The sequence below is a fragment of the Trachymyrmex cornetzi genome, unplaced genomic scaffold, assembly GCF_001594075.2.
Source record: "Trachymyrmex cornetzi isolate Tcor2-1 unplaced genomic scaffold, Tcor1.1 scaffold73, whole genome shotgun sequence".
Lineage (NCBI taxonomy): Eukaryota > Metazoa > Arthropoda > Insecta > Hymenoptera > Formicidae > Trachymyrmex > Trachymyrmex cornetzi.
In genome coordinates this window covers 1,715,966-1,728,097 of record NW_017300059.1, presented here as the reverse complement: position 1 = coordinate 1,728,097, position 12,132 = coordinate 1,715,966, and the positions used below count along the sequence as shown (strand labels likewise).

At 33.9% G+C, this 12,132-nt stretch overlaps 1 protein-coding gene across 2 annotated transcripts; it reads left to right on the top strand.

Moving 5' to 3' along the window:
* The first annotated feature begins 1,783 nt into the window (after window positions 1-1,783).
* Tpr2 (Tetratricopeptide repeat protein 2) lies at window positions 1,784-6,710 on the top strand. Of its 2 annotated transcripts, none has more exons than XM_018517913.1 (11): window positions 1,784-2,107; window positions 3,728-3,816; window positions 4,394-4,518; window positions 4,595-4,783; window positions 4,925-5,043; window positions 5,139-5,292; window positions 5,402-5,566; window positions 5,630-5,798; window positions 5,895-6,041; window positions 6,120-6,272; window positions 6,380-6,710. In XM_018517913.1, exons 1-11 carry the CDS (start codon window positions 2,028-2,030, stop codon window positions 6,493-6,495), a joined length of 1,506 nt encoding a protein of 501 aa, XP_018373415.1. In that variant the 5' UTR covers window positions 1,784-2,027; the 3' UTR covers window positions 6,496-6,710. The 2 variants fall into 2 exon arrangements, with proteins under 2 accessions (XP_018373415.1, XP_018373416.1); XM_018517914.1 differs by lacking the exon at window positions 1,784-2,107 and adding an exon at window positions 2,133-2,272.
* The last annotated feature ends 5,422 nt before the right edge of the window (window positions 6,711-12,132 follow it).

Sequence of the window (12,132 nt, the reverse complement as noted above, 5' to 3'; positions counted from 1 at the left end):
AATATTTTTAACATTAACTTCTACCGATGACAACGTGCACTACGCCATGGACGCCATGATAAATTACGACCGATAACCACCGATTGCACCCGAATCAGAACCGACCAATCAACGCGTACCCGAATATGACGTAAGCAAGGACATGCGCAAGCTGAACGAGTTTTAGACAATTGATGAGCACATACCCTTGTATTTTTATCATGAATGAGAATATTTTATTTTTAAATTAGCCAATTAGCGACGCATGTGTACAACATGCAATGTGTGCAATCGGAGCCTTCCCCAGAAAATAAGAAGATTATCAGTATAATTATAATAACTTTTTTTTTCTTTCTTTGTTTTTTAATAATGGCGTTTCATATTCTTGGATGGGAGGGGGGGGTCTGATTCGCTTTATGTAGATTGCGGTCCGATTTACTCCCACGGTGCTCCCAAATCTCACGATGTTAATGGTCGGTCCGATTCGTTATCGTGCTATCGACGATTTTATTTCGGACCGCCTGTTGGTGTGGATACAATCACGAGGCCCATAACCTGTTTACTATCAATAATGGATCATATTCAATGTTGCATTTGATGAAAATTGTATTCGAGGATTCAGAGAATGAGGATGAAAATTTAAATCCCATAAATGTTATAACCAATTAATGTTATAATCTCGATCCAATCAATCATATTTAATTATTGAAACAATTAATATTATTAATTATTATTATTATATTATTATCAGTTACATTTAATTATTTTTAGTAAGCGATTATACTACCTGAATACATCTGTTCCACATTCATAATTCATATTAGTCCTCTTCTCCCGGGCAAATAAAGTAAATACTCACGCCGACCCATCTCCGGATCATGAGGCCTGTTTTTTTTTGGCTGAACTTTTGCCAACCAGTTTCTTCCTTTTCTCTCCAGGAGGAAAGAAGAGGAAGAAAGGTGAACTGGTGCAAAAGTTCAGCCAAAAAGAACAGGCCTATGGTCACCGTGAGCATGCGAATTCAAAAATCCATGACGTCATTTTGCTCATACAAAACGTGCAGAGAATGGGCGCATTCAGCGGACTCAACAGTTGAGTGAGCGCTCACTGTTATTGGTGTATTCTTCTAAATCTAAAATTCTGATTGGATGAGCTAAAAGAATACACCAATAACAGCGAGCGCTCACTCAACTATTGAGTCCGCTGAATGTGTCCATTGGGTGCATTCAGTACTACAACCGCTCACTGAGCGCTCAGTGAGCTCTTGCATTTGATTGGCATATTCCATTAGATCTAAAAATATACACCAATTAGATATAAGAGCTCACTGAGCGCTCAGTGATCGGTTGTAGTACTGAATGCACCCAATGAATCGGACCGACCGCGAGCGCGTTGATAATGCTGGATTCATCCTGCATCCGATTTGCGTCGTACAACGCTCTGCAACCAATCAGAAAACAGGATTCCGATGATACGAAGCAAAATCCATCGGAATCCTGTTTTCTGATTGGTTGCAGAGCGTTGTACGACGCAAATCGGATGCAAGGTGAATCCAGCATCAGAAAACAGGATTCCGATGATACGAAGCAAAATCCATCGGAATCCTGTTTTCTGATTGGTTGCAGAGCGTTGTACGACGCAAATCGGATGCAAGGTGAATCCAGCATCAGAAAACAGGATTCCGATGATACGAAGCAAAATCCATCGGAATCCTGTTTTCTGATGCTGGATTCACCTTGCATTCGATTTGCGCCGTACGACGCACATCGGATGCAGCGTGAGTCCAGCATTATTGCACCAGTGTACACCGGTTCGGAACTTGGGATGGAAAAAGAACAAACCTAAAGAAAGGAGGAGCAAGGAGAAGCACGTTGATCCGCGTCTTTGGGTTACTTCAACGCGGTGCGTTAATGCGTATCGCTGGTCATAATCATTCGTGAATCTTTTCTACTCCTCGACAGTGGAATCCGGAGCAGGGAAAATATCGCCTGTTTTTACGGTGCATACCAACGTCGGTCTGCCTGTCTCGTTTATTAAGGAATACGGCCATGGCGTCGTCTGATCAACCGATTGACGTTGTTCCAGACTCTGCGACTGACGATACAGAAACACCGGAGAGTACAAAGGAGTGAGTTGTCCCTTTTACAAGAAAAAACACCATGGACGCGTTTTCCTGTAATCTGATTTGTAATTGCGTCATATGGACGGATAGAACCAGGAAGTTCCTTTACGAACATTCTCTATTTATATATCGCTCTTGCGACACTTGGACTCTGTAACTAATTAGCTTTGAGTACGTCGAATATATACCATGCTTTGTCCTTTTGTATAAATGATAATATTTATAACTGATAACGACTTCGATTGCACTCACTACACAGTCAGTGTGCACTAGTGCACATTAAAGCCATCGCAAATTAATGTAAAAATGTGTGTTTAATATAAATATAAAAATGGGTTATAGTACCAAGAAATTCTCAATATTTTATTGTGCTGTTAAATAAAATCTGTATTTTATAATTCCAAATATTTGCATCTTACTTTTACACAGATTAAATCAGTGTACAATGACTTTAATATATACTAGTGCGCCAACCACACTTAGGCTGGAATCAGACTACGTATTGAAGAATGAGATTGAAGATTGAAAGATTGAAGTTTGATTAATCAGAACAAAAGGAGCCAAAATTTCTTTGTCCTTATTGATGAAATTTTAATCTTTAATCTTCAATTTCAATTTTCACTGCATAGTCTGATTCCAACTTAAGTATTCTTACCAGCCATAAATATTCTATTTATTCTGTGAATAATATTAGGATTCGCGAAAATGACAAGGTTGATACAACAGTTTTGAAATAGAAATGCTTGAAATTTCTAATTTGATAAAAGGATCATTGACATTCGTACAATTATTGAATATAAATGTATAGGTAGTCTTTTGGACTTGAGTAACATGGAATATTTTAGCAATATTACAGCAATGCTGTAGTGTGCATATAAGCATTTATATGTCAATGTTAAAAGACGATTCTTTTTTTTTTTTTTTTTTAATTAGGAATCTTACCTTGTATTTTGCCTTTGATTCTGTAAAGCACAATTGGGCATGATGTATTATTTTATTCTTGTTTAACATTCAGTAAGAACAAGGGTAAAATATCATACGTTATGTGCATCGTGTGCTTCATAATATGGATAAAATATATACATCATGCAGCATCTATTTTGAGTATTTAAAACTATTGTGTCGGATATAGCCAATGTGATGCTACAAAATGCTTTGTTTATATGTAATTTGAAATTCTAATAGTTATTTTATAACAAAATTAATAAAGGCTTCATTTAATTTATTGAATTATTCATTAGAATCTATTTGAATTATTTATTTTTCATGTTACATATATTTTTATAGATTTTCAGTACTTACAGGCGTATTTCTGTCAATGTAGATTAACTTTAATTTCGAAGTAATTTACTCTTCATCTTTTTCTAATTCTTAAAACTAGAAGAAAATAAAAAGCAAGTTAAATCAAGATTAAAGTTAATCCACATTGATAGAAATGGACAACAGTAAATATCGCATCTTCAATCTATAGAATAAATAAAACATTTATTCATGTGTTACTGTAATATTGCTGGAATGCTGTATGCTGTATAGGGACATGTTTTTAAGATGCTATATTTATTGTTATTATTGTCTTCTATTAGAGTAACGTTTATTAATATTATTACTTATATATAATATTTACAGATTGGCAGAATCAAAAAAGAAAGTTGCTAATCAATATTATTCACAAAAACAGTACAAGAAAGCATTGGTTGGTTACAATGAAGTTATTGGTAAGTGTTCTAACAGTATTATGTAAATATATACTGTTTCTGCTTTTTTCATGCCTACGTTCTGTTGCACACATAAGTCCGGATCTACAATAGATTTTTAAACCTTAAGCCATAAGAAATGGACGAATTACAGATTCGATTATTCTTATCACATTCAACTGTAATTGGTCGATTTCTTATGGCTTAAGGCTTAAAACACCTATTATAGATCCGGATTTATGCGTATGAGGTATCATTTCATCCTTATTGTTCCCAGAGTATAAAATAAGGATAAAATGATATCTCATGCGTATTATGTGTGCAACAGAACAGCTCAGGATTTTGTCCCTGATGCTATTTTTATATCAGCATGTTATTTTAATGGCACTTCATTGTATTTAATTTTTATATCAAATTCAATAAAATTTTATTTTTCTCTTCAAAAATATTGAATAGCTGAGATATCTAACTATTAGTTGACTCATTCGGCAGTTAAATAAGGAAAAACTAATTTCCTAAGAATATTGAATCTTTTTTTTAAATTTTACTAATTATAAATTTTTGTAAATAATTATAATGAACTCAAAATATTTTTCAGTATTGTGTCCTGATATATCGCATTACTACAGTAATAGAGCAGCATGTTACATGATGCTTGGGCAATACCGAGATGCACTGGCAGACGCTAAAAGATGTATCGAACTGGAACCAACATTTTCTAAAGTACGTTGATGATTTTTTGTAGCTAGTTAATTATATTGTAGTGAATCAATAAATTTACTTTTTGTTTACATTTTAGGCATATGTAAGAATGATCAAGTGTTGCTTGATTTTGGGAGACATTTTAGAAGCTGAGACATCATTAAAGAAATTGATGGACTTTGATTCTAATAACGAATCAATAGCTGCAGAACAAAAAGACATAGCATATGTAAAAAAATTCCTTAAGGATGCTGATGCTGCTTACAATGCCAAGGATTATCGTATGGTAACAGAATTTATTCTGATAACATGTTTCCGATAACATCTATTAATAATCGATTTGTATATAATATTCTTATATTTGTGTATATATATGTGTGTGTGTGTGTGTGTGTGTGTGTATAATTACTGGAATTGTGTTCCATAGGTTGTATATTGTATGGATCGTTGTTGTGATATAAGTACATCTGGAACACGTTTTAAATTGATCAAAGCAGAATGTCTGGCGCTTTTAGGAAGATATCAGGAAGCTCAAGATATTGCAAAGTAAATTATCATGCTAAATCAAGAGTATAATTATTATTTATATAAATCTTATTATTTTTTAATTAAAGTTGTATTATTTTTTTATTTTATCTTAGTAATGCTTTACACATCGATAAACAGAACGCTGAAGCGTTATATATTCGTGGAATGTGTTTGTACTTCCAAGACGATGTTGATAGAGCTTTTACACATTTCCAACAAGTACTGCGACTTGCACCAGATCATGATAAAGCATTGGAAATATACAAAGTAAGAAGATAAAATAAAAATAATTTTTCTCTAATTGATATTAATTTTCCAACTATATAGTCAGTAATATGCTGTATTAATTCCATATACTTTTCTTTTTCTATTACAGAGAGCAAAATGTTTGAAAAAGAAGAAAGAAGAAGGAAATGCAGCATTTAAAAGAGAACAGTATCAAGAGGCTTATAATCTTTATAATGAAGCCTTAACTATTGATCCACACAACATTATGACTAATGCTAAGTTGCATTTTAATAAGGCAACAGCTGCAGCTAAGGTATTATACTTAAAAAAAAAAATTAATATTTGCACAAAATATTTATTTTGTTGTTTTTTATAGTTAGGAAAGTTAAATGAATCTGTAGCAGAATGCACAAAGGCTTTAAAACTCAACGAAAATTACCTAAAAGCTCTTTTAAAAAGAGCGAGTATTTATATGGAACTCGAAGAATATGAAGAGGCAGTTTATGATCTTGAAAAAGCGTGTAAAATGGATAAGACTAATCGCGGTATGAATCGTTGCTTATCAATTCTAACATATAGAATAGGATATTAATAATAGCTTATATCTTAACGTGTATGTATATTTTTTATAATTTTCTTAGAAACGAAACGATTACTCGGAAAAGCTAAATTGCTATTGAGGAAATCTAAAAGAAAAGATTATTATAAGATTTTAGGTATTGATAAAGATGCATCTACCGAAGATATTAAGAAAGCTTATAGGAAACGGGCTCTGGATCATCATCCAGGTAAGGAATAGATATATCGTTTGTTGAAAAATGTAATTATAAACGTGGCTTTATATTATTATACCTTATATTTTACAGATCGTCATGTTAACGCCAGTGAAGGAGAGAAAAGAGAACAAGAAAAAAAATTTAAGGAAGTTGGAGAAGCTTATGGGATTCTCTCGGACCCCAAGAAACGATCTCGCTATGATCGTGGTCATGATTTAGATGATAACGAGGGTGGTTTTCAAGGTTGGTATCAACCTTTTTCTGTGTGTATAATTTTAATTAATACATCACATCCATTTTATGTTTTTTTATTACTATTAAATTATACATATATTCTCTCGTCTTTCCAGATATGGATCCAAACGCAATGTTCCACTTCTTCTGTGGTCAAGATGGAGGCTTCCAATTCCAATTTCAAGATGGAGGTTTTCCTAGTAGTGCTTTTCAGTTCCAGTTTCCAGGTTAACGATATTTTAAAAAAATATGATACAATGTATCCAACTGTACATGGAATTCGATGGTATGATATTCGTCTGTTTTTAGTAAATACTGCATCGAATTATTCGAATACTTAAGCCCACGATGCAACATAGTATCATTTACATTTCATAATTTTGAAATTGATAAACATAGGTATTTGTCTGAGCGATTAACACACCTATTTATTTAAATGCGACATAATCCGTACATCACAAAGTTGTACAAAAGTTGCAGCAATATTGTATATTGCAACAATATTGCAGAGATTTCGCAGTAATATTGCTGCAAATTCTGTGCTATATGGGTCACTTGTATATATAACATGATTCTAATATATATTATGATACGGTAGATCTTCGATTTAATGAATTGATTAAGTGAAAAAACATTAAGGTTAACGTCGTACAACAAGCAGTTTCGAGATTTGAGACACACTCGTACCTGACGAAACCTTTGTGAATAGATAAGTAAATCATTAGATTAATAGATAAAGCATTCTTTTACTAAGAAGTCTACTTTATTTTTTGAAATTTTAGGCTGTCTGTTATCGCGTTGTAGATATTATATTAATTATTGAAAGAGATTAGATCTTTACTCTTTAATTTATTTTGATATTAATCATTGGAATCGCTTTTAAAAGTTCGTAAAATCGAGGGTTTACTATATAATTTTGCTAATTGCAACAGAGTATAAGTTTGATGTAGAATTAATGAAATATTGCTCCATATATGTATACTGTACTTCTATTAGATCTATTTCTGTTTTTATATGAGACGGTCTCAAAGAGGCATAATTGATGAAAACTATAAGCTATAATGAAAATTCCATATATTCTACAATGATAAACACGCTTACATCGTTTTCAAATATAAAAGTTTTAAGAATATATTGTTTTATAGATCTAACGTATTCATTCTAAAAATTTTTCTACAAATATATAAATTATTAGCGGCGATGTAAACTTCAATGGTAAAAAGTGATAAGGTTTTGAAATTAATATTCGTTTTCAATCTCGATCATATGCATCGTGTACTTGTGTATGTATTATGTATGGTATGCGATATAAAATAAAAATTTCCTCATCTCATAATCATTATAATAAATGTTTAAATTTGCTATTATTTGCAGGTTTCATTTTACAGATTTGGAACTTTTATTTTCTTAGATTTATTTTATGAAATGAAAGAATTAGTCATATATCCATTCTCTCTCTCTCTCTCTCTCTCTCTCTCTCTCTCTCTGTGATTTTAATAGGATTATTTAATATTTTATGACAATATCAAAATCTGCCAAAATAAAGTCTGTTTGGAAGAAAAAGGAAGTTTCCTTGCTGTTGATTTTAATTTAGATTTTATAGTTTAACAATTTTTAATAATTCGTGTGAATAATATAGTTTACTTTTTAATGATTCATTTGTGTAAATAATAATTCTACATCATTATTACGATTATTGATATACTATCATTGTTAATAGTAATTAAACAACGTATCCAGAAAATCAGATAAATATCATTGGATATTTATAGATACCGTTGGATTCCTATAGTATTCTGCACTCTTTCAGGTAACTGAAAGTATGCCGACATGACAATGTTGAACGTGAACACTTCTTTTTGAGACCACGTAGTAGCTTCTTGCCAAGCCGAGCAATTTCGACGATCACTTATCTTCTTGTCCAAGAGAGCGTTTGTTCCTTGTTGTCGGGAGAGATAAAGGTTGGGAGTGAGAAAAAGAGAGAGTGAGGGAGATGTGATGAAGAGACAAAGAAGAACCAACTGTTAGAGAGAGAGAGAGAGAGAGAGAGAGAGAGAGAGAGAGAGAGAGAGAGAGAGAGAGAGATGGAAAATCAGTGGAGGGAAGTTTGGAGGTGACTTTCAGGCGTGGAGAGTTGCGCGCGCGTCAAGGCAATCCACTCGATCACTCTCTGGGGACACTGAGAAACCCTGGTTCGCCGCATACCCATATACATGTACGTGAAGTACAACATATGGCGTGTCCACATACCCCCGATCCGATGGAATAATGTTGGAAAAACCGTTTAACTCTGTAAAAGCAAACGTTGTTTTCTGAATATATATAACAGGAAGTTAAATCAATGATAAATCAAATTTTGTAACTTGTTGCTAGATACTAGATACAAGGAGAGTATTGCTTATTGTTATTATTGTAAAAAGTTGTTAACAAATCAATTTAATACTGTCTGCCTCTGAAGGAATGAACTATTTTTAAGTAAAAATATAATTTCCAGTGAACTAATTATTTTTATTGCTAGATATCGAGACCTCATTATTATAGAATATTAAAACGCTGATAAATCTGTTTCGATATCGCGGTAGACATTCTTTCTGATTACTAAAGATTACATATTATTCGGTAAAATTATTTTGTTAATAAGTCTTCTGAGGTGCTGTTTACAATTAATCATTCGGATTATATTACTGTTATAAAATTGATCGTGTACGATGAAAATGAATTTCAATCAGAGTTTCGATATTCTCTAAAGAAAAAAATAGAACACGAGTGTGAAAATTCTCGCGGACACATGCGGGAGTTATACGCAGGTGTCCGATGTCGCGGACGCATGTTGTGTAGCATCAGTAGCATGTCGTTGTCGATTGAACCTGTTACATATCCGTCCCGTGAATTACGCTGAGGTGTTCCCCAATTGGCTTCCAGTGATCCGACGTGACTGCGATAGTAATTCTGATATCAGACGCCAAATTGCCCCTATAAAGCGTCCCAAGCAGAACAAGTCACGATAACATCGAAATGATGTTAAAATTAATCGTAATTGATTAGCTTTTAGTGGAATCATTTTGTGGAACCATTTTGATGTCATGGTGGTTTGTGTTCTGCTTGGAGTATTTTATATTGTTCTATTTGCATCAGTATTATGGAAAGAACGGTTTTACCGAAGCGTATAAAATTTAGCTAGATATGGATCTAAAATAATTTTGTTGGGTCAAAATGATTATGTAGCGCAAACGGGTCACTAGAATGTTAAAACTTTTTATAATGTTATCATCAATATTAATCGTTCTATATAATTATTTCGATTATCTTACAAAATTCTTTTCATATCTGTATCTATACATTGAAAAAAATTTACTAAATTTTTGCTTTAATAGTGCTAATTAAATATTTACTAAATGTAAAGATATTTATTTGGTACAAGAATCATTAATTTAAGTATTATTTTTTTTATTGTGGAAATACTTATTTACTTTAAGCAAATGTTTAGTTAGTGCTATTAAAATAAATATTTATTAAAATTTAGTAAATTTGTTCACTGTAGCTAAATTTTTAATTTAGCAAAGTGTCGTTCTTTCTGTATATACGTTTGCATTTATATGTAATTTTTAATATATCATGCATAGTGATATAACAAAATAACGATTTACGTATAAAATTTTACTTGAAATTACGACGCACGTGGCAGCGGAATTATCACCTTTATGCGTGCCTACTTAGCACCCGCAAAACCGTGATAGCCAGTTCAGGGGTCATTCATATCGGGGGTCAGTCGGGGGTGAGAAATTTCCCCGGCGAATGCTGGTGATTCGTCACGATATCCCGATATCCGTCCGTGACATCGCACGTCCGCGGTCGAACGATGGGAAACGAGATCCAAACGCGTGATACGATGCTTACGACGATGCCACGGTCGTATGTCCTCGGGCACGTGCGGTTCGTAAAATCGTTATCGGAGACCACGCATCGTCGCTTCTGAAGGTAGCTCTTAGACGGGGAAGCCTGAAAAATATTCGGGATTAATCGCGCATGAAAGAATTCCTGATCCGGATTCGGAGTGTCCGAGGCTTGAGTTGGGACTTACCAGGGGATCCGCGGTAAAAAACAATTCTTCCAATGGCGAACGTCTCGTACATTAAAATCTTTCATAATCTTTATTTTCATTTATTTGTTTGACAAACCTTCCCACTCCTTCCTTGTGAGAAAAGGAAGGATTTTTTATAAAAATTAAATAACTTCAAGAGTACTTTATAACAATAAAACAATTTTTTAATGCTAATTAAATAATTTTTCTTTAATTTTTTAATATTACTATAAAGACTTTTAAGCTTGTTCAATTAAAAAAATTTTTTATCTTTGATAATTTTTAAAGAAAATAATTGATTTTGTTTAAAGGGATGTTTCACCTAAAAATGGACGCAAAAAAAAAATACGTCCTTCATTTAGATTTAGACTATGACATATTAAAAACTCATCAAAATCTGAAGAGAACACCTCTCTGTGTTTCTTTATGAGAAGAAATGTTGCAAAAACTTTAACACTTGACTCTGTAAAGCAGACATTGCGAAATAACAGGAAATTAAATTAATGTAATGAATCAAATTTTGTAACTAGTTACCGAATACCAAATACAAGGAGTGTATTATTCCAAGCAGAACAACAGGTTACAATACATTAAAATGAATCGCGACATGATCGAAAAGTGAATTTTAATAATCATCTTGACATCATTTTGACGCCATTTGAATTTTTCTGCTTGCTGCTATCATTATAGAAATTTTATTTTTTATGGTTTCATTAATTGTTTTACTTAAAGGAGTCTATAAAAACTTATTAGTTTTTATTAATTTGTAATTTATCATCATTATAGAAAGTTTTTAACATTAGAAATATCAACGTCTTTTACTTGTTAAAAGAACCAAACGAATAAATTAAAACTACGATAAAGAAAGTGATAAAAAACCAAATATTTCATCAGTAGGATATATAAAGGATATAATTATTGAAAAATCAAACAAATTCAGAATCCTTATATCTCTTTTACACAAGAAATATAATAATATTAATCTAAAAAATAGAATAAAAATGAAATAAATAATAGAATAAAAAAATAGAATCAATGTCAAATAAAAATAAAAAATACAATAAATATAAAAATACTAATAATGACCATTCGGTACTTCTTATGATAACAAATCAACCCTTATGCAAGAACAAAAATTTCTTCCAACTTGACGCAAATTGGGATAAACATCCCAGGTTAGTCGAGTGCGGTCGTGCGTGCGTGAATGCTTTCGCGTGCAGGCAGCTCGTGAAGAGCTGCCAGAAAGAGAGAGAGAGAGAGAGAGAGGGAGGTCTCTCGGGGATGGTGCGGATCTCGACGAGACGGTGGCGGCAGGGCGAACGAAGCGCGAGGGGTCGAAAATCGAACGAGAACGAAGCGAGCGAGCGAGCGAGCGAACGAGCGCTGGCGCTGTCATTAAACCGCAAGCAGAATTTCCGACCGCTCGCTCGACTCGACACGCGTGTCGCCCCCGTCCGTCCCTCTTCCCGCCGATTCTCCCGCCGTCGCGCCGCGCGACCCCCATTCATCATAAATGCAATCAGATCGTATTACGCGCCATTACCATACGCTCTACCCCGTTCCAGTCGCCGTCCCTTCGGTCCCCAGTCACGCCACCCCTCCTTCGCCGTCGGCTCGCGCGGATACGAGCCCGAAATTCATCCCCCTGCAGCGCGCGTGGCGAAGCGAAATCTCCGAAAGCCGTTCTTCGAGGGAGTGGAAGGGAGTCGAGGGCTGATTAGGTTTTGATTGCGTACGGTCGACCGCAAGTGAGAGAAACTAAAGGGGGCGAGGGCGGGGGCGGGGGGG

Excerpts from the sequence above, each read along its gene's own strand:
- Tpr2 (XM_018517913.1), top strand. The coding sequence starts at position 2,028 with ATGGCGTCGTCTGATCAACCGATTGACGTTGTTCCAGACTCTGCGACT. Across the intron at positions 3,817-4,393 it reads TGGTTACAATGAAGTTATTG|TATTGTGTCCTGATATATCG; the intron begins GTAAGTGTTCTA and ends AATATTTTTCAG. Across the intron at positions 5,799-5,894 it reads AATGGATAAGACTAATCGCG|AAACGAAACGATTACTCGGA; the intron begins GTATGAATCGTT and ends TAATTTTCTTAG.